The 20,318-nt window shown below is 42.0% G+C and overlaps 1 protein-coding gene across 2 annotated transcripts in view; it reads left to right on the top strand.

Moving 5' to 3' along the window:
• LOC102212260 (ephrin type-A receptor 4) overlaps positions 1-5,874 on the top strand; it is a 56,284-nt gene extending 50,410 nt beyond the window's left edge. For both annotated transcript variants that reach the window (XM_005738353.2, XM_013912203.1), the window contains exons 12-17: positions 314-375; positions 841-1,050; positions 1,161-1,310; positions 1,690-1,886; positions 4,046-4,204; positions 5,707-5,874. In XM_005738353.2, the coding sequence (XP_005738410.1) occupies positions 314-375; positions 841-1,050; positions 1,161-1,310; positions 1,690-1,886; positions 4,046-4,204; positions 5,707-5,821 (893 nt within the window). In that variant the 3' untranslated portion in view covers positions 5,822-5,874. The remainder of the gene's footprint in view (positions 1-313; positions 376-840; positions 1,051-1,160; positions 1,311-1,689; positions 1,887-4,045; positions 4,205-5,706) is intronic.
• Positions 5,875-20,318: the final 14,444 nt, after the last annotated feature.

Below are 20,318 nucleotides of genomic sequence, written 5' to 3' on the forward strand. Positions count from 1 at the left end.
TGTGTGTGTGTGTGTGTGTGTGTGTGTGTGTGTGTGTGTGTGTGTGTGTGTGTGTGGTGTTTTGTTTCAGTGGAGATGCCTTTGCATGTTAAGGGAAAAACGGGGGACGTCAGGGCAACGGTAACACACAGCTAATTAAATCACTATGGGACAGAGATGGATGGCCTCACACACACAGACACACATGCATTTTCCCTGGAGAGCCCCCTCCTGCTGCGTTGAGCTGTGATGTGCGTCGTTTACCTCTATAATCATCTGCCTTTCCTTCTCTCACTCTTATTCCCACTCTCTCTCTCTCTCTCTCTCTTTCTAGGTAAACCGGTGATGATTATCACAGAGTACATGGAAAATGGATCCCTGGATGCATTCCTGAGGGTAAGTCACGCGTTTCTGTCTCCACACACACGTGTTCATGCGTGTTTGTGCATCAACGCTGATCCCATGTTATCCACCAAATTTACAAGTGTCGGTTCACGAACATTCGCACTTTGTCCTTCCCATTTATCGTCTCGCTTTTCTCCTGATAATGAGGTTGAAACAGGTGAAACTTTGTGTTTCTCAGGTTCACACCACTACAGGTCCACTATACATCTTAACCAGTTGCACAGTGCTAGTTAAAGGGAGATGTGGAATGGAGTGGACTTTTTATAGGTCTTTTCTAATCTTACGGATCTTTACGCTATAAAGTTAAACCTTAAGACTATTACTTATTACTATACCCAATGAGCTATTAGGAGTGACCCTTCACAAGTGTCCCTGTATTTACTTAGCAGACATTTTTGTCACAGTGTGGACATTTAACAGCAATAAGGATGAGCGTTTCTCTTTTTTCCCCCGCAGAAGAACGACGGTCGGTTCACTGTCATCCAGCTGGTCGGCATTCTGCGTGGCATCGCTTCCGGCATGAAGTACCTGTCGGACATGAGCTACGTCCACCGTGACCTGGCCGCTCGCAACATCCTGGTTAACAGCAACCTGGTGTGCAAGGTGTCCGACTTCGGCATGTCCCGAGTCCTGGAGGATGACCCCGAGGCCGCATACACTACCAGGGTGAGTGCAAGCGTGTTTGTGTGTTGGCGAGCATCTGTCTGACTGAGTCAGAGGGCTGTCTGTACCCTCACTTGTCGGCTTTCATTAATCAGCCCAGCTTTCAATTACAGGGAGGAAAGATCCCCATCCGCTGGACGGCCCCGGAGGCCATCGCTTATAGGAAGTTCACCTCGGCCAGTGACGTGTGGAGCTACGGCATCGTCATGTGGGAGGTGATGTCATACGGCGAGCGGCCATACTGGGACATGAGCAACCAAGATGTAAGTCAGAAGCAACGTAATCATATGCAGATAGTCATGAATAATGCACAGGGTGAATTACTGTGAGATATTAAGGCTGGGTAATGTCAAACAACTTTATAAGAATGCTTCATCATTTTAACGTAGTTATACAATTACCTGCAGCTGTGATGAAACACCAGCAGAGTGTTCCTCTTCCTTATTGCACAGTGAGCTCACATGTGTGGTTCCACTAATTATGAAAAAGGGAAAAAAAAAAGATAATGTATTGTGTAGGTGTGTAAAGTACAGTAATTAAGAAAAAAGTTATAAAAATGACAAAGTAATCAAACTGCCTGAAGTTTTTATAACACTTCTGCTCAGTCATAAAGTCTTACAGCCACATTTATCTGCTATCCAGGTGATCAAGGCCATTGATGAGGGCTATCGACTGCCCCCGCCCATGGACTGCCCCGTGGCACTCCACCAACTCATGCTAGACTGCTGGCAGAGAGAGAGGGCCGACCGGCCAAAGTTTGGGCAAATAGTCAACATGTTGGACAAACTGATCCGCAACCCCAACACCCTGAAGAGGACCGGGGGAGAGACCACCGTCAGGTGAGAGGAAGGAGAATGACGCAAGGGGCTGAAAAGAGGAAGAGTTTTCAGTTCCGTTTGTGCTTTGGAAAATGAACGATGACAGGAAATATCATAAGGTGATGGTTGAGTTAGTGTTGAGTGTGTTTTCAGAGGATATTTTAATCTTAGCAATGAGCAGTCCCAATATTGGTCACACAGTCTCGGGCTTAAACAGTATCAGTCCATATGCATAAAAGCAGGAGAGTGAAAATAAAAAGCAACATCTTAAAACAGTTTTCTCTGTCAGACTTCTAAGATTGCTCTGATTGCGTAATAGGAATTAATTATTAATAATCAGCTTGCTGCCTTGTGGCTGTTAAGGGAAGATCGCTCTGGAATCCACTGAATGAGCTAATTAACATTATCAGGAAATTTGACAATTATATAGGTTTATTACACTTAATTTAAAATAAATTGGCAATTGTGTTACAGGAATTTCCCATTTAGTTTAATTAAACAGCCTGGAAATGTGCTAGTCACACATTCACTGCCACATATGCAAAGTACAGCAAATTGTATAAAAGTAATACAAATACTGTTTGGATACTTCAATGGGTTATTTTCTGTTTGGGCTCGATGATGGTTCTCGAGGACCGGCCAGCTGCAGGAAAATGAGAGCCGTATGTTGAGAGTGGGCCTGAGACAAGTTAAGATGCTCTGTGTGAGAGCAGAGTCTGAGAGTGAGGTGACTGCCTGCTGTAACACGTGCGTTCACCTGTCAACCTCGATATCACGTTGACATTCATAATTAATGCATCTGTATTTTATACTCTTCATCATCTGCTTCTCGTCTACATACAGTTCTGTATGAGAGCATCAAAATTTCCATAACACATAATATTTGAGAAGCCACACCAACGTACTGACACGCGCACACACACAGCGTCCCACTCTGTCACCGCTATTTACATTCACCATTAAACATTATCTGCCAGCACCGTGTGGCTCGTTACAACGCAAACAACCTCCATAATGGCTTTCTCTGCAAACTAGCTTTAATGGTGCTTTACACACGAATCTAGGCGCTCTAACAGGGGAGGAATTACAACGTTACACCGAGTTAAAAACAAACACGACCCTACGTCTCCAACACCATTACTCTTGAGCAGCCAAACGTGTTAAGGATGACCTTTGTGTGTTTACAGACTCGACGCAGGCCGACGGGAGTCTGTTTGAGTTTAACGAGTGTGCGAGCGCACACGAGCGGGTTGCGCGATCGCACACAGATGCGCACTCCTAATAGGATACAGCGAGAGCAAGCGTGGAGTCTGTGTAGAGTAATTAGCAGAGCTGAATCCTATAACTGCAGCTCTACGGTTACAAAAAGGAAAGAAGAGTATGTGTGTGTGTGTGGGAAGGTATCCCTGCGCATAATCTTTTCCACCTACTTAGAAGTGACGACTTAATAAAGAGCCTGACATCCAGTTCTCACAGCTCTACTCGACATCCTTTTTAAAAAGAAGAGAACGATAAAGAGGCCGAGAGCGCAAGACTTACCCAAGCGGGACAAGTGTGACTCAGACTCACCGGCCTCGTGTAAATGTTTCACAGCTGCTGCCACAGAAAGGGAGAAAGGCAGGGAAAAAAGAGGGAGGACAAATATGCTGATGAATATCTGAATGTGAAGAGGGACTCCAAGCACACTGTAAAATTCACCGAAGTGTGCCCAGGTTGTGTGTTTTCCGTGAAATAAGGATTAACTAACTGTATCGGTGACACCAGAGGAGGAGCTGTGTTTGACTTGGCTCAGTTTTTGGGTGCAGCCTGCAAAATACAGACACAAAAAAAATACAAAATTGCTAAGCTGACACATTTGGTGTTTCAATCAGGGAGGACAAGCTAGGGAGAAGTGTAGCTCGGTGCTTTTTACAGCTTGTAATTGTCACACATTTTTGACACTACAGCACAGAAGCATAGTTAAGAATTATGGAATAATTCCCGCAATGTGGCCGTTGCTGCAGTTGAGGTGAATCGGAGGTAATCAAAGATGGAGATGATTATGCTTCAAGTAAAAAGCACTTGAACAACTGGCTTTCATCATCTACATGCAAACAGCTGCATACAGTGCAGTAGCTTTAAACACAACGAGGAGTTTGATTTCGTGAAATAACCTCGTCACTTTTCTCCACCTATTACAGGCCCACTACCACCCTGCTTGAGCCAGGGAGTCCCGAGGTGTCCGCGGCTGTGGGCACAGTGGAGGACTGGCTGCAGGCCATTGGCATGGAGAGATACTGCGATAACTTCACGGCCGCCGGCTACACAACTCCAGAGGCTGTGGTCCACATGACGCAAGAGTAAGCACTTTGCCCACAATCATACTTTTACCATGCTGCAAGTGATTTTGAAGGATGAGAAGAATGAAACAGAAAACTAAAGGAAATGCCAAGCATCACAGTGAAATAGGAACGTTTTTGTAAAAGTAGGCAATTTTATGATTTTTCTTTAACTTGTTACGCTATTATTGAGTTTGTAATAGCTCACACAAACCATTACAAACAGTTTACAAAGAGGGTGCTGCACCACCTCCTTGTGATTGTTTTGGTTACTAGTGGGTTGACAGGTCGCTCTTAGTTTCCATGGCAGACGGTGACTTGTTTGCAAACACCCACTTATCTACCACAGAGCAGAAGAAAAACCTGCAAAAGTGTGGCACAAACCGGAAACAGAGTAAGTGAAAGTTGTTTCAAAAGATGAAACAACTACTTTTAAGATGAATGGTCTCCCCTTTCAGTTTGCCATCCAGTTTGCAAGTAGTTGGTGAGAGTTTGCAGGCAAGTCAGTGATTTCCACGCAAACTACCCGTGCCCGCAGGAATATCCTCACAACCAAAACAACTGTGAAGAGGTTTTAGGGCAGCATTACAAAGCCGTTTGGGAACACAGTTGCCAACTGGCTGGGGCAAGTGGTGTCACTGGGATCCTATTTAGACATTACTAGAGATCTTAGGAGACATGATTAGCAACAACTGTGTTTATCTATTATTTTATGACAAAACGGTGAAATCACATTTTCTCATTAAACCTTTTCAAAGAGAGACAGATTAAAACACCTTCATAAATATAAAGCTAAGCTGAGCATAAGACATGAAAACAGCCAACCTGCTGTTTCCAAATGTAACAGCTTAGAAACATGTTGTGTTCATACGCAAACACTCGGTTTTACGTCAGGCAAAAATAAGCTAATTTCCTGAAATAATCCTGGCAAACTGTGCTTTTAGAATTTACACTAAAATAAGCTAAGCTAGTTTTCAAAAATAATTCAAGGAATTAAGCTATTATGTTACCTCTGCTTCAGTTATATATGAACTAAAATAAACTAAATGAATCTAATCCAGTCACCTCAAATAATTTGAGCACACTGCTAGCGACTTAACTTTGCTTCAGATGTTAAGGATAAGCTAAGCTATGCTAGGCTAGTTAGCTCAAGTAATTGGAGCATGTTTTGGGCTGTTTCCCTCTGCTTAAGTTTTTAGTCAAGTTAAGCGGTTCCCCCGGTGTCTCTGCTTCATTTTTAGCACACAGTTTCTGTTATCCCCTTATTAAGGTATTCTGTGACACATTTAGAAAGGAAAACATGAGTTAAATTTGTCACTTCTTTATTATATCCACATTTTTCTTCTGCTAAGATTACACGATTAGAGTTGCCGTGTTGGCAAGTGAAATTCCTTATACAGCAGTTAAACTGTCAGACCAGTTTCCACTGGTAGGCTGTAAAATTCATCATGTGGATCAGGCCTCCGTGTGCATGTTATTGTTGTCCTCAGTCCTAAAAGGCCTCTTCTCCCAATCCTTTTCAGGGACATGGCACGCATAGGCATCTCCTCCGCAGCGCACCAGAACAAGATCCTGACCAGTGTCCAGGGAATGCTATCCCAAATGCAACAGATGCAAGGCAGAATGGTTCCCGTCTGAGAAGATTAAAACAAAGAAAAAAGGAAGCAAAACGACTTTGTTTCTTATGAAAAAAAACAAATAACAAAAAAAGATTAAATATTAAAAAAAGAGACAAATCAACTATGAAGAAATAGTTTACCTCATCCATGCACTTTAAATTGGATCTAAAAGAAAAGAAGACATTGATGAAGAAGGGAAAAAGTGTTGCAAATGGCACCTTTTTTTCAAAAATCATACCTTTACCTTGCCCTTTTAGTTGTTTTTGGAGAATGGGACACTTCTATCTGCAGCATTTATGGATAGATGGAGGGGACGGCTGGAAAAGTGCTTCCGAGAGGCCAATCTGGAGTGCCTTTAATGGTCTGGAATGAAAAGCGGGGGAGGGGGATCGTACCTTTTCTTCCTCCTTTTGCAGAGAGTGTTATTTCTGGAACTTTCTCTCTGGAATAATCCACAGAGCATTTTTTTTTTTTTTGATTTTCTGTGTTTATTGTACATGAAATGTTTCTGTGGGACTCAGAGGCTGCCCCGGCCACCATTGTTCTCTCTCTCAGCTGGAACTGTTTGATATCTTCCAGAAAAAATGGACAATCCTAGCCGTCAGATATAAACAGTGAATCTCTGACAGGCTGGGGGTTGGATTCTTCGGGGGGGAGGGGGGGGGAGGGGTCAAGATGGCTGTGCAGGGAGGGCTTATTTTAAGGAGCTATTTGTGTTGCGTTTTTTTGTTTTTTGCTCTGTTCTGGCCTGTTTTTTTCTCCCAGATCGCTGTATTATGTTGCCCTCAGGACATTTCTGAGAATGTCTTTGATCTTCCAGAGGAGCCTTTCCACTCCCCTGTCTTCCCAAAAAAACAAAAACAAAAAAAACACAGTCAAAAAAAAAAAAAAAATCCCACCCTGCTACACCTTCGATAAACACGCAGTTCGGATTCTCCCATCCATCTCCCCACGTGGATCGAAGTCCCATCCCCATCACTACTGCAGGACCAACCAACTCTTCCACACCACTTTTGACGGACGCCCGTTTGGACCACATGAGTTGGTTTTATAAGCGGAATGTGAGATGGAGAAATTTGCCAAGACGTTATCGGACACGGGGGGCAACAGGGATGCAGAAAGAGTCATCAGCGTCAGGAAATATTCAAAGAAAGAAAAAGAAAACGATGGAGGATCAAGGTGAGAGTTGACAGTCTTTTGTTTTCATTTTGTTACCAAAACTTAGCAAAGAAACAACTCTATTAAAGAAAAGAAAATACAGACATTGGATTAAAGCTCCCTTTATTATCGAAGTGTGCTTCTAATATAACCACAGAGTGCCTGTGAGAGTCATTAGATCCCCCTATCACTGGCCCCTCAGCTCTAGAAGCCGTGTTAATTAACAAGCAGGTTGCTCCACCTCAGGCAGCAAGAGCGGATCAATAGCCACTGGTCTGTGATCAGTCTGTGGGCCTGATGCCTCTGGCATATTAATGAGAAAAATTTATCAGCGGCTGACTCCCATTGAGCCTGACAGAGCCCAGCAGAGCTCCAAGGCACTTTCCAAGAACGAAGAGAGGCGCTCTGGGGTGTTAACTTTCTTCTGAGCCAACACACCAGCACGTTGTCACGGTACCAGAGGGTCCTAACGCAGGGTCTTAATTAATTTTGGCATATCAGATGCTACGTACTGCTCTCTTGTTGGTTAACCCGTGGCCAGATTTATTTGACTTTTTTTTTTAAAAATAATTTGAGCATCATAATTTATGTGCATAAATTAGCACTTGCCCACAAGGTAATAAAGTGAAGGTTAAGCTTACACAGTTCAAGGCTTAGTTTCATTTATTCAACACTGATTTATTGGACACAGCTACCACTTTGATACTGGTAAAGCAGTATGGATGTGAAACAGCTGACTGTCCTCATTGACAAGAGAGAAACTAGATGCCAAAAGTAATTGTTCATATTTTACGTGAGTACAGTGCCAGTTAAACCCCCAGATGCAAACCCCCGTCTGGTTCTGTGATGGAAGGTTGTTAACACAGTGGAAAGTAACATGAACCAGATCTAGAAAATGAATGTTTACATGTAGGCGAGTGGAGTAAAAAGTCCCTACTTTCTGAAAAAAGCCAAACTATCTAACACTGTGTGCAGTATTATGGAAATCCTAAACTTCTCAGTGGCATTTAAGTATACATTCAACTCAATTCAGTTCTATTTATGTATCACCTCAAGACACTTTGTATTGAGGCAAAGACCCTACAATAATTCCAATAAAGAGACATGTAATAAATATCTTTAAAGAGAATGTTTCAGTTGTCAGATTGGCTCAATTAGGAGTGTTTTCATACTTGAGGCAAATCGATCAGTTGTAACATGCAAAAGATCCTCGGTTTGAGATTGTGAGGAGACACGGATCCCTGAGAGGGTTGAGTCAGGAAGGGAATCTGGTGTAAACATTTGATTTATCTGCTGTGGTGACTCCTTGCAAACAAGTGAGCAGCAGAACCCTCACCAGCATTCTCTCAAAAACTCTGTTATTAAAAGTCGAGTGTTGGAACGTTTGGTTACTTCTCGCTGCGTTTTAATTAATTAATTTTTGTCTATGCAGGATTAGCCAAAGCTCAAGCCGGTGTAGTCGCATTGCTTGTTTTGTCTTAGCAACACACCAGAAGAGTGTTTCTGGTTTTGTTACTGTATACGTGTGACTATATACATGTTTTGTTACACAGGCAGTTGTTTCTAATTATTAGTGTTTCTTATTATATCAGTGTCTATCATTTATTAAAGATCTTCTTGAACGTGTGGTTAATTGTAAACGATCAATCACTTCTTGCCTGTGAAATGTTGACAACTTTACAAAGGAATTAAATCGTTGAGTTTTTGACGTGCGCCAATAAGTCGAGGGCATGTTTCATATATTGTGCGCGCAGAGAAACATGTGGCACGCAGAAGTTAGTACACTTCTTGCCTGGAAATCCATATTTTGCCCCCTCAGGCCGGCAGTTCGCAGACTCTGGACGCTCTGGCTTTGGCGCTCGGTTTTTGTTTAGCAGATGAGTCGAATGTTCCATGAAGCTGGAGCCGGAGAGCAGGGTTGTTGGTCAGAACTGGATGCCAAGCAGAAATTGTTTATGTTCTAAACCACCGTGACTGATGCAGCCTCTCATTCCTCCTCCTCTTTTTTTTTTTCCTCTTTTCTTCCCAGCTGCTGCCGTCCATCACAAACAGGATCCCGTCCTCGCTCGCTCCCTCGCCGCAACTGGATTTCTTCCCCGCTATTCCTTCTTTGTCTTCCTCCTCCTGGCTACCCTTCCACTCCTCACCGACACAGAGATGACAAATGTATACCCCCTCGAGCGTCTGAGACGTCCGCTGTCCCTCAAAACACGTCAACTTGACAAACTCGTCGCCGTCCATCCGTCCGGCCCCGCGCTGGAATTACTCTGAATGAATTTAACAGCATCAAAAAGAGAACAAAGGAAGAATGTAAAATAACGGAGGAGCCCCTCTCCAGCTGATGATGATGATGATTATTATTTTTTCCTGAAAGTTTGGTTTTATTTTGTGTGTTGTTTTTTGCTTTTTTTAATTATTGTTTCATTCTGTTTGCATGTAAAGTAACAAGAGTTTTATTTGAGCGAATGCGATGACGAGTGTGCACGTGGGTGTGTGCGTCTCTGTGAGTGGCAACGTCTTTGAAGTACTATCAGTAAATGTGTCTGTTTTCATGCCACTGTGCAGGAGGAGGAGATAACAGAGTTGTATAGTTTTTGATATTAAAAAAAAACACAAAAAAGACTTTTTTCTTTCTTTTCTTTTTTTTTTTTTTGCTTTTTTGTGTCGTCTAAAAAGAAAAAAAAAAAGAAAAACATTGTAAGGTGTGTCGGTCATGTTGTGCAAACTTTACTCAGCAACAGCATTTGTTAAAACAACTTTCATGGAATCCGACCCATTCCTGCTCCGGCAGCGACGACGGCTTGTGAATGGACACATGGAGACTACAGAGCTGCACGTGACTAACGGTCTCCCCGTGCGTACAATCGCATCAATCTGGACCTCAGACTACTGCGAGCCCGTGACAAGTCGAGGAGGAAACGTTGGCGCCGTCTTCTCCATGTGGATGTGGGGTCGGAGGGGAGAACGGATTCTAAATGACACACCTTTAAAGAAGCAAGTGGCGTGAGGAATATGGTGTCTAAGGAGGGAGAACTGTTGATGCTTTTTTTGTTTTTAATTTTGTTGTTGCTTTTTTTTTTTTTTTTTTTTTTTTTAATATTCAGACCACAACATACAGTTACAGGTTTAACGATGGATATTTTGCTCATTTATCTCTTTAAACTATACTTATGTGAATGTTTTGAACTCGTAAGTGATGCTTCATGTAATATGAAAGAAACACCTCCATCCTTAACACAGCTCTACTGTTTCCTTTTTTTTTTCTTCTTTTTTTTTAGCAGTGTGTTTTCGGATGTTGGGGTTATCTGTGGACAAAAGGACCTGTTTGGAAATATGCAAGACATGCTGGGAAAGAGAATGAAACTAGAATGTACTGTAAAATACTTTTTTCCTTTACTTAAATGTCAGATGATTTAAAAAGAAAAAAACCAACAAAAAAAAAATCAACAACAAAAAGCAAGAGTTAATGTTTGTCATTGTATGCCTTCCGATGCCATATGATCTAGCCATGTAGATCTAACATTCTCTCAATCTTTTTTTGTACTTGTTTGTTTTGGGCCGGGGGGGGGGGCATGGTCATGATTTTTTCAGTTTTTTTTCTTTTGCTTTGTTTTTGTTTTGGTCAATGAACTCTAGGTACATGTAACTTATGTCATTTATTTATGTCCTTTTATATCTAGTTTGTAAAATAATAGCCTAAAGTGAAGAAAAATAATGGGGTGCCAAAGTGCATTCTTATTAAAGTAGAAAGTACATGATGATCGTTGTGCCTCTCATTTATGCGTGCACGTACGTGGCGTTCCCTTCATCTGTTGTTGGAGCTATTATGCCCGTAAAGGAGAGCTGATAACCTAGCTATCACACATGGAGCACCGTGTTACATGATTGCGTGTAATTGATGGCTTATGTAACTAAAGGAACGGGCCAAGGTAGCACATCAGGCAGATTCGTAGCTGTGGCCCGTCTGTTGGCAGTTTGTTCGCTCTTCAGCACACGCTCAGCAGATATCATGACTCTGGACAACTCCTCTCGGGCCAAGAGGCAGCAGCAGGGGCTGCTCACTTGGCATACAGTATGTCTATTAATGTGTGTGTGTATGTGTGTTTAATCAGAACAACATCTGCTTCCTGCACTCATTTCCAGCAGCGATAAACCACTGATTGTCCTCAGTCTTTGATAAGGGCCGAGGGGTTGAGAGTGGTGGTGGGTACAGTTTCAGAAACAGCTTGTGTGAACGTTGAGCCAAGTGGCATTTTACACGTTCCTTGAGCCATCACCAGCGCAAGGCAAGCGTACATTAAAGCCTGAAGTCTGCAGTGGGAGATGGTTATCGGCCTCAAAGGGGGAAAGTTTGCCTCCTTTGGAGATTATTGGCAAGCTTAAAGGGGGAACACGAAAGACGATTAGTCAGAAGACTTGGGTTGATAAATTTTCCCTGAAGCTCAGAATTCTTTTTTTCCTTTTTGATTTTGCATGTGTAAAGCATGCATTTAAACACTGGGAATATTTTGTGCATGTCAAGAGAAAGTCAGGTTTATCTATGTCGTGGGAATTGACAGTAGATTATTTTCTGGGAAACGGAGACCTGTACAAAATTCTAGGCCAGTGGATCCATGGAGATGTCAAACTATTTCACTGAAAGTCATTTTAAGATATCCACAAGGGAACCTGAATATCTGTAGCAAATTTCATGGCAAGTTGTAAAACAGTTGTCAGGCTTCTGTGCTTGAAGTCAGAAGTATATGCCTGAGATGACCATATTAGGATATTCCTTCATGTGACGTCAATGAGTAGAGAAGACAAAAACAAGCTTTCAGAGCAGTTAGAAACCTGAGATTTTACCCCAAAAAGATTCCTTTTATGTATCTTCCATTTTAACCGTATATGTCAGAAAACAAGGAAAGGCATAAAAGGTTTACTTTAAGATTCGCCATCAGGGGAGCGTGAATGTGTACTACATCTAACATTGTTGGCATATTTCAGTCAAAGTGGTAAATCAGCATAACTAAAATCAAGAAGGTGTGAAGCTTAAAAAAAAACAAAACCCAAAAGGCAGGAAATAAATCAAAGAAAAGTTCTTGATGCAGCCCTAATTGAAAGAAAAAAGGAGAACAGAGCAGAAGAAACCGAGACACTGGGAGTGCAGAAATACTTGGCCGACTGCTGGACTTGGCTAACCAAAGTCAGTTAAAAGTTCAGGTAATGGCCATTATTCAGCTGGACTGCTGCCTTCCTCTTAACAAAATCAGTGCAATCCAACACCTCTGTCAGTAAAGATTCTCTTTTAGGGCCAGTTTCTCAGGGAGATACTGAAAAAGAGGTCTCTCAGGTACTTCAGCATGTGGCCCTTTTTATGGGTAGAAATAAAACACAGATGTTGGGGGAAAGAGACAATCCGATATTTGGGTCACTGTTGACTTTATCTACCAAATAATGAGAAGCTTTCCATCTCTAACAAATCTCTAAAGATTACTTGTAATGTGGGATACACAGGCCTAGTTGGTTGGAATTTTCATGTTTTACTCCCAGTGTCAGTGCTGAAAACAATGTTTCTTTTAGTGAATAAGAACATGAATGAACAATCTTTCACCAGGGACACCTATACAACTATTATTCCCATGAAACATTGTTTCAGGGGTAACATCCAGGGGCGTGGCATCAGAAGGCTCCCTGGTTAACAGACTTGGTACGGTGGTGCAGTGGTGGTGTAAGGTTCTGTATGGATTGCAACCTTTCTGTGACTGTTACCGTGGGTTTCCTCTGGGTAGTCCAGTTTCCTCCCACAGTTCAAAACAAGCATGCAAGTGGTGATTCTAAGTTGGCCGTGGGTAGTTGAAGTGTGCAAAGCACTGGGTATGGCTTGCAGTCTAAAGCACTTTGTGCGGTAAGACTAAAAAAGCCAATTCATTTCCATTGCAATATGTAAACTGTTATATCCAGACCTTCCAATTCCACCTGTTGCTGGGTGCGTTGGTATAATATTTAATAATATATAATTGGGATGACTGTGGATCATGTGGTAAAGCTGGTCATCTGCCAATAGATCAATCCCTGACTCCTCCAGCCTGCACACTCAAGTATCTTTGGAGCAAGTTGCCCCTGAGGCTTGCATCAGATCCTTTCTGATCGTGTGTGTGACTAAGTAAATGAGAATTGACGTACAAAGCAAGAATTACAGTACAAAGTGCCTTGAGTGCTCAGTTGAACAGAGTAGTACCAATCCATTTACCATTTAATAAAATTTATTTATCACTATTGTGCTAATTATAAATACAGAACATAAACTTCTAATTCACATGCCTACTATTCTCTAACCTACAGACAAATTACCAAGTATTAACCTCCTTAGCTGAAATATAAGGCCAGTGCCGAGGTGCCTATGACAGCAGTTCCTCTAATGACCACTTGAGGCTGGCTTCAAAAACAAATCCCTATAAGGCTCCCATGTTAAAATTGCCAAACAGACAGCATTAGAAAACATGTTAACAGGCTGCTGCATAAAATGGTTTTGGTTTTTGTGGATAGATTCTTCCTCATAATAACACAGAGGAGGGTGATTTAAAATGACTGGGTGTCTGCATTTATTGACAGGCAGCTATAAGGTCTCTCCTCCATTATTTTGATTCACAAAACTAGATCTTTTCACTTTGCACTATTGGTGCCTTGAACATTTCTAATAGATTATCTCGTACAGCTTGATGTTTGGTGCAGACCATGGTGAAATTCTTCTATTTGATTTGTCCATTAGCGCTAATTATTTAATATATGAGTTGAATGAATGCTGCTTACTAACTAAGATATTTTGTGTTAGCTGATAACTTAGCATAAGATAACTTCTAGCTCTAACTAACATGGCAAGACCTAAAACTTTAAGTCTAATAATGTGACTCTAATAATGTGGGTAGGATAGGCCCTAGTCAGCCTGTGCAAACAGGTTACCCTGGTCTCCAGTAATTTGCACAGAAGACTTAGACTTGCGTGGAAACATTTGCCAACACTTTGCCAAAGGGGTATGAAACTGTGAAAAAAAAGTAACACAAACCAGAACACGGGATGAATTGCCTTTAAATTTGAAGTTATCCCTTTCCAAATGTGTTGGTTGCAGCGGTAATGCAACCAGCTCTTAGTATGAAGACAAACAGTCTCTGTTTCCAGTTTGCACTGTGAGTAAATGGTGAGTGTTTATAGAGAAGTTGACTCTTTCATGCTAACTACAGGCAGCCACAGTTATCTGTTAACACCCAAAACAAGCACAAAGAGGTTTCTGATGCAACAAGATAGTATGTCACGCTGGAAACAAATGTTGTCTATCCCTGCTGTAACCCCTTTATTTTATTTATCCCGAACACGACAGGAAGGTTAAGGTGAACCTAAATTAAAGTTTATGGGAGATATTGTTTTTTTTTTAAATCTCTTCCTTCTTTCAACCTCTAGCTGAATCTGGTGCCTGAGATGAGAAGTTGTCATTACATCTCCTAATGTTTATGTAGCTACTGTGGCTCTCTAGAACTCGCTAAATTTGTAACCAATTTTTAGGTAAATGTTTTGGGGTTTTTTTACCCGACCATGCCCATTCCTTCCCCGGCAAAGGGCCTCTGGCTACATCTCAATCAAGCCTCTCTTCAGTAACCCCTCTCACATGCAGACCTGACAAAGGAGTCTAAAATGATGACCAAGTCAAGACACAACAAGCCTACCACTTCAGCCCTTCTTCTAGATACACCCACACAATGCTACAAGCCTGAGTGCTTTTGTCATCCAATTTAATTAAGAAAGCCTTAGGTGAAGTGGCAGCCCTCAAACAGGCTTAACCCCCACTGTCACTGCAACCCCTTTTCATCGGTCACTTTGCTTCATAATTCAATTTTCTGATCTAAAAGATGAAACCCCTCCAGGCTCGTCCTCTAAGCCGCTCACAACGGGGCACAACACACTGACAATATTACTCTGTCTTTTGTGTTGTCATTCTAAAGTGCATCCTTAGGTCTGAACAATATTATAATCCTTAATCCAAACACTTCAGTGTTAATCCCCAGTTGCGTCTGACTCAAGAGTTTTCTTTTTCGTTTTCGATCGTTTTTGTTTTTGTGAAGGGCGAATGAAGAGGCAAACAGAGTGTTTTTTTTTATGGAGAAAGAAAAAACCCCAAAACGAAACAGAAAAGCTGGGTGAAGAAAACAACAAGAACTGAAAGCTTCAGTTGGGAAAATAGCCAGGCAGAGCCCCTCAAACGTCTGAGCATATTGATTGAGAGGCTTCCGGCACAGAGTTGACCTTGTGTCTGGTCCGCGAGATATTACGTCTCCGGGCTTTCGATGGACAACACACATGTAGCATTAGATGTGAAGGGCCAAAAAATGTCTGTGCTGGAACAGAACATGAGAAAATTCTGGCAGCAGGACAGAGTGTGTCTTAATTTAGCTACATTTGAAATCACTCTGTTCACAGTCAAATGTTGTGTGTGTGTGTGTGTGTATCCATCAAGTGCGGCTTTGGTTCGGAGAGACAGAAACTATCGCAGACAAACACCCGAGAACATGAAAAAGCACTTACGGGAGAAGCACCGTCTTTTCAACCACGCCTAAAGGCAGCTTTTTTTTCCTTTTCCTCCTGCAGAGCCTCCTGTGAGTAATGAAAATGAATGAGAGACGACTAAGAATCACAGAACAAAAACAAACACAAGAAAACAGAGCTTTGAGTTGGTATAACAAAAGAAACAGAGAGAAAAAGAAGATAAAGGGAAAAGTGAGCGAAGATTGATCGGTGACAACTTCGGCACAAAGCTAAGAAGACTGAGTCGAGAACTTTACAAGTAATTGGCAGCAGATCTCAGAACACTGATTCAAGGATGCTTGAAAACAATAAAAATAAATATCTAACAGATGTTAAATGTTCATTGAAGCTTTTTCAAGGCAAATACAAGAGAAACTTCTGGTTTCTGTTGTGAGAGCAACTTAAAGAAACAAAAGGGCGGAACAAAAATGCATCGCTGAACTTATATGTCCAGAATTTTACATATTTAGCTGTACTGATATCTATTTGGGTTCTTCTGGTGGCTTTGTCAGAGTGATGGATCGATGGTGGACCAGTCCTCCACTGCAGTTCAAAGTGAAATATCACACAGAGGTTCAACACTTACCTTTAGTGCCAACTGAAGACACACAATTGTACATCTACGAGATGTATCTATGAGATGTATTGGCGAAAAATGTGATGCCGGTGTTAACTGTTTCCATATGATGTCCAGTGACTTTAGTGATCCCCTGACAATTCCAGTGAAATCAAAAGCTTGAACTTTTGAGCTCAGAGTGAAATGTTTTCCCAATTATGGGAATGGATTTCCATGAACTGATCCACAGACTTTCCTTCTGGCATCAATAATCTTTTCTTTTCTTTTCTTTAACTGAAATATTATCACGACTGTTGAATGGATTGCGGAAAATTGTAGCACAGAAATCAAAAATCCCTGGAAATGATTTTTTAAAATAAGCTTTGAAGACTTCCTGACCTTTCGTCTAGATCTAGTTCCAGCATCAAGTCTAAATTTACCTAGTATTTTGGTCTATGACCAAAAAGCTCAAAATAGAGCTGCGTTTGGGCACAGACACTCTAGAATTGAAATCTTTTACCTCCTAACATCCACCAGATTGCCTTTGGTGTTGGAGTGTAGCTGTTGGGGTAAGATTTATAAAGTTTTCTCCTATTTGGAACACACAAAGGGGAAAGCATTTAGTAGAGGAACTACACTGCCAAAATAAATGTATTTATGAGGAAAAAGATGTACTCTAATAGTTTCTAAAAGTTTGGTTATTTAGTATGATGCTAAAACAAAACTGCTAATCACAGAATCACAGAGCAAGATGAACTTGTCTTGATCTTGGTACCGTCGCTCTTTGCACTGCCAGTGACTAAACTAGCAGTTTATCCCTGCAGGACACAGAGGGATGGAAAGGAGATTTTGGGAAAAGGTGAATGAAGACTTTCGGAGGCTTCCACAGTTTATGAACTCACTATTTATCACCTCATAAAGCATGGCTGTTTTCAGAAATGTCATGGCCATGAACATCTGTCTGAGAGTGAAGACGTCAACACTGGAAGACACATTTGTATCAAAGCCAAACTATTTGCAAGTTGAAAAGGTGACCAGTCAACGACTGCACCTTCTTTTGTGGGGAAAAAAAAGCTACAAGGCTACAGACGGTGAAGCAATAACATGAAGAGCCATTAAGTATGGAGTCTTTTCATCTCTCCCCACCTGCTTATTGTGGAACCCGTTTCTCTCCAGGAGCATAATCCTCACTGATTGTTGGTCCTCTGGGAGAACGAGAAGCTTTATCAGCCCCACCAGACTAATCTCACCTCCAGGCCAAAGGGTGCTGGAGGGTGGCTTGTTCCCAAATGAAGCCAAAGGGAGGTCACCTACTTGACCACTGAGTGGCTTCTTATCCATGGCTGCTGGCCACACGGATAGACTGACCCCACCTGATAGGCTAACCTTTGACCTCCCTGAACGCACACATGCACAACACAACCAAATATACAAACATGCTAATCTTAAAAGCAAAATACTTTCTCTTAGCACCAAGTCTCTTGTGTGGGGCCTTCTCAACATGCAAGCTGGATGACAGATAATCAAGTTAGCCCTTGCACTCTTCTTCATCCTCCCCCTCTGGGTCTGGATGGAAGCCTGATGAAGGTCCAGCAGGCTATCAGCTCAAGCAGAAACCTGATTATCACGGTGAAAGCAATGTTCAAAATCCCCTTGATAACTGTCTGATAGACTGAGATGGACAGACAGCTATGTATATACAGAAAGACAGAGGGGGGAAATTGGAAAGGAGGAGTGAAAAGAGAACTGTTGATGAAAGGAGAACTTGGGAGACAGCCGAGTGATTCAATTCAAACTCCCAACAATTGCCCCTCAAACTAGTTTTTTAACCTCATTTTATTTAAAAAGTTGGGGAGAAAAAAGGTAAGAAGAGCGAGAAAGCGATAGAGTGAAGGGGAAAAGGTAACATGTGACACAGCAGCCATCCATCATCTGCTGTTTTGATCCTCGTGCTGAGAAAAGGGAGTCTAGATTAAAAGAGACAGAGAGCTCAGTAATGCTGCTGAGAGTCGGGCTGTGGGATTTTCTCTGTTCAGCACAGCGTTGGCCTTTGGTCTGTTGACAGCAATAAGATTCCTATCACTGCTCACATGTGGGCTACAACACATGCAACCCAACACACACACACACACACACACACACACACACACACACACACACACACACACACAAACATATGGACACATGATCTGTACAATTTTAATCCTTAGTTTTCAGCAGGTTGGGGAATGGAATTAAAATAGCGCTCGTGCCAGGGAATAGTGATACAACATTCTATGATAAGATCATGAGAAATATAGTATGCAACAGCTTAGCTCATTTGTGTGTAAGCATTTCTTTCATGTCTGGCTGCTTTTTGTTAAATTGGGATATGCACGGTTGTGATATAAAAGATAAAGTGGTTTAATATTTCACATTAAAAATGTACTACAACTTCTACAGCCATGCTAAATACAAACATGGGAATGGTTTGGCTTATAATATACACAACGTTCCTGCTGAAGCATTTTCAAAACAAAGAAAAAATACTTATCGGACATGGAAAAATATACAAAAGAGCATTGCCCAGTAATGTCATGTACATTGGTAGTCTCTATCAGTAGATAGCATTGATAGCTAAAATATAATCAATAAAATCTCACTCTCAGCATCACCTTTGGGTAGTATGTGTGTCATCTATCTATCCTCAGTATTATGAAAGCAGTGTTGGATCACATTAATAGAGAACAAAACAAAAGGCAGCCAACATCCAAAAAAGAGGTTTTAATGTCCTTGAAGAAACCTGGAGAACTATCTCTCCAGGTTTATTGGAGACTTTATTAAGGACTATGGTCACGAGCTGTGGGTAGTGACCAAAAGAACAAGATTGTGGATACAAGCGGGCTTCTTCTGAAGGGTGGCTGGCCTCTCCCTTAGAGATAGGGTGAGAAGTTCGGTCATCCAGGAGGGGCTCAGAGTAGAACAACTGCTCCTCCACTTCAAAAGGAGGCAGTTGAGGTGATTCGGGCATCTGACGAAGATGCCTCCTGGGCGAGGTTTTCCGGGCATGTCCTACCGGGAGGAGGCCCCGGGGCAGACCCAGGACATGCTGGAGAGAGATTATATCTCTTGGCTGGCCGGGGAACGCCTTGGTGTTCCCCCGGATAAGCTGGAGGAGGTGGCTGGGGAGAGGGAGGTCTGGGCTTCTCAGCTTAGGCTGCTGCCCCTGCGACCCAGCCCTGGATAAGCAGAAGAAGATGGATGGATGGATGGATGGATAATGGAAGACAACAATGGTACTTAGCAATGGGCTGTTTGTCGTATCTCTCCTATGACAACCTGAATCCTCACAACAAAAAAGCACTGCCTGTCCACACACTGAACAAACGTGCTACAAACTGTGAAAAAATGCACAGCTAAAATGAAAATGCGGCGGTGTAACTAACAATTTTCTCACTGATGATTAGGAGCAACAGTTCATTACGGATTCTCCTTCATTATATAACCCCCTTATCCTCTGCAGCCTGCTAACAGCCCACTTGGGGAGTTCTAATAACAGATGCGATGTTTGATCCTTAGCAGGGAGCACAACTCAGGCTTTCACTCTGCCTCTCTAAGCACCTCTTTGAATTGCCTTTGTGTACAAACTGCTATATCCAAAGAAAAGCTTACCTTTCTACATTAGGTTAAGCCTTCCCACATATTAATTACGGGCAATGACAAATCAATTAAATTGATGTTTTTTGGCTCCCTGTTTGAAATAAGACTTAGGTGCAGCTATTGTGCCTCAAGCAAAAAGTTTTACCTGAGGGATTGCGATGTCTTGATTGAATCATTACCAACAAATCTCTTAATAGAACACTCACAGTGTGGGTACTTATGTTTCTGCTGTTTGGATTCTTGATGGATTCCCCAATCACAGAACAAGAAGGTCAGCTCAACAACAGGCTCTCAGTAGGCTGTGGGTACAGTATGTTTTTGTATGAAAAATATCCTGATGCATGCTGGAATGGGCTCCAGTCCCTCTGTGATCCCGAATGAGAAATTATTGAAAACTAATGACTCACAGAAGTTTTTTTCCTTAAGATCAGGCATCACCAAAAGCAGCTGAGCTAAGCTCTGACAGAGTGATATAATATGATGTGAGGCAGGAGGAGTGTGCTCAGCTGGGCAGTGAAAATGGAGTGCTTAATAAAGTCGTATAATAAGCATCGCCGGTAGTGTGCCGACATATTTATTTACAATTCTTTCGCCCACCCTCACTCAGCTT

Source organism: Pundamilia nyererei, unplaced genomic scaffold (genome assembly GCF_000239375.1).
Source record: "Pundamilia nyererei isolate P.nyererei 1_Seehausen unplaced genomic scaffold, PunNye1.0 scaffold00083, whole genome shotgun sequence".
Lineage (NCBI taxonomy): Eukaryota > Metazoa > Chordata > Actinopteri > Cichliformes > Cichlidae > Pundamilia > Pundamilia nyererei.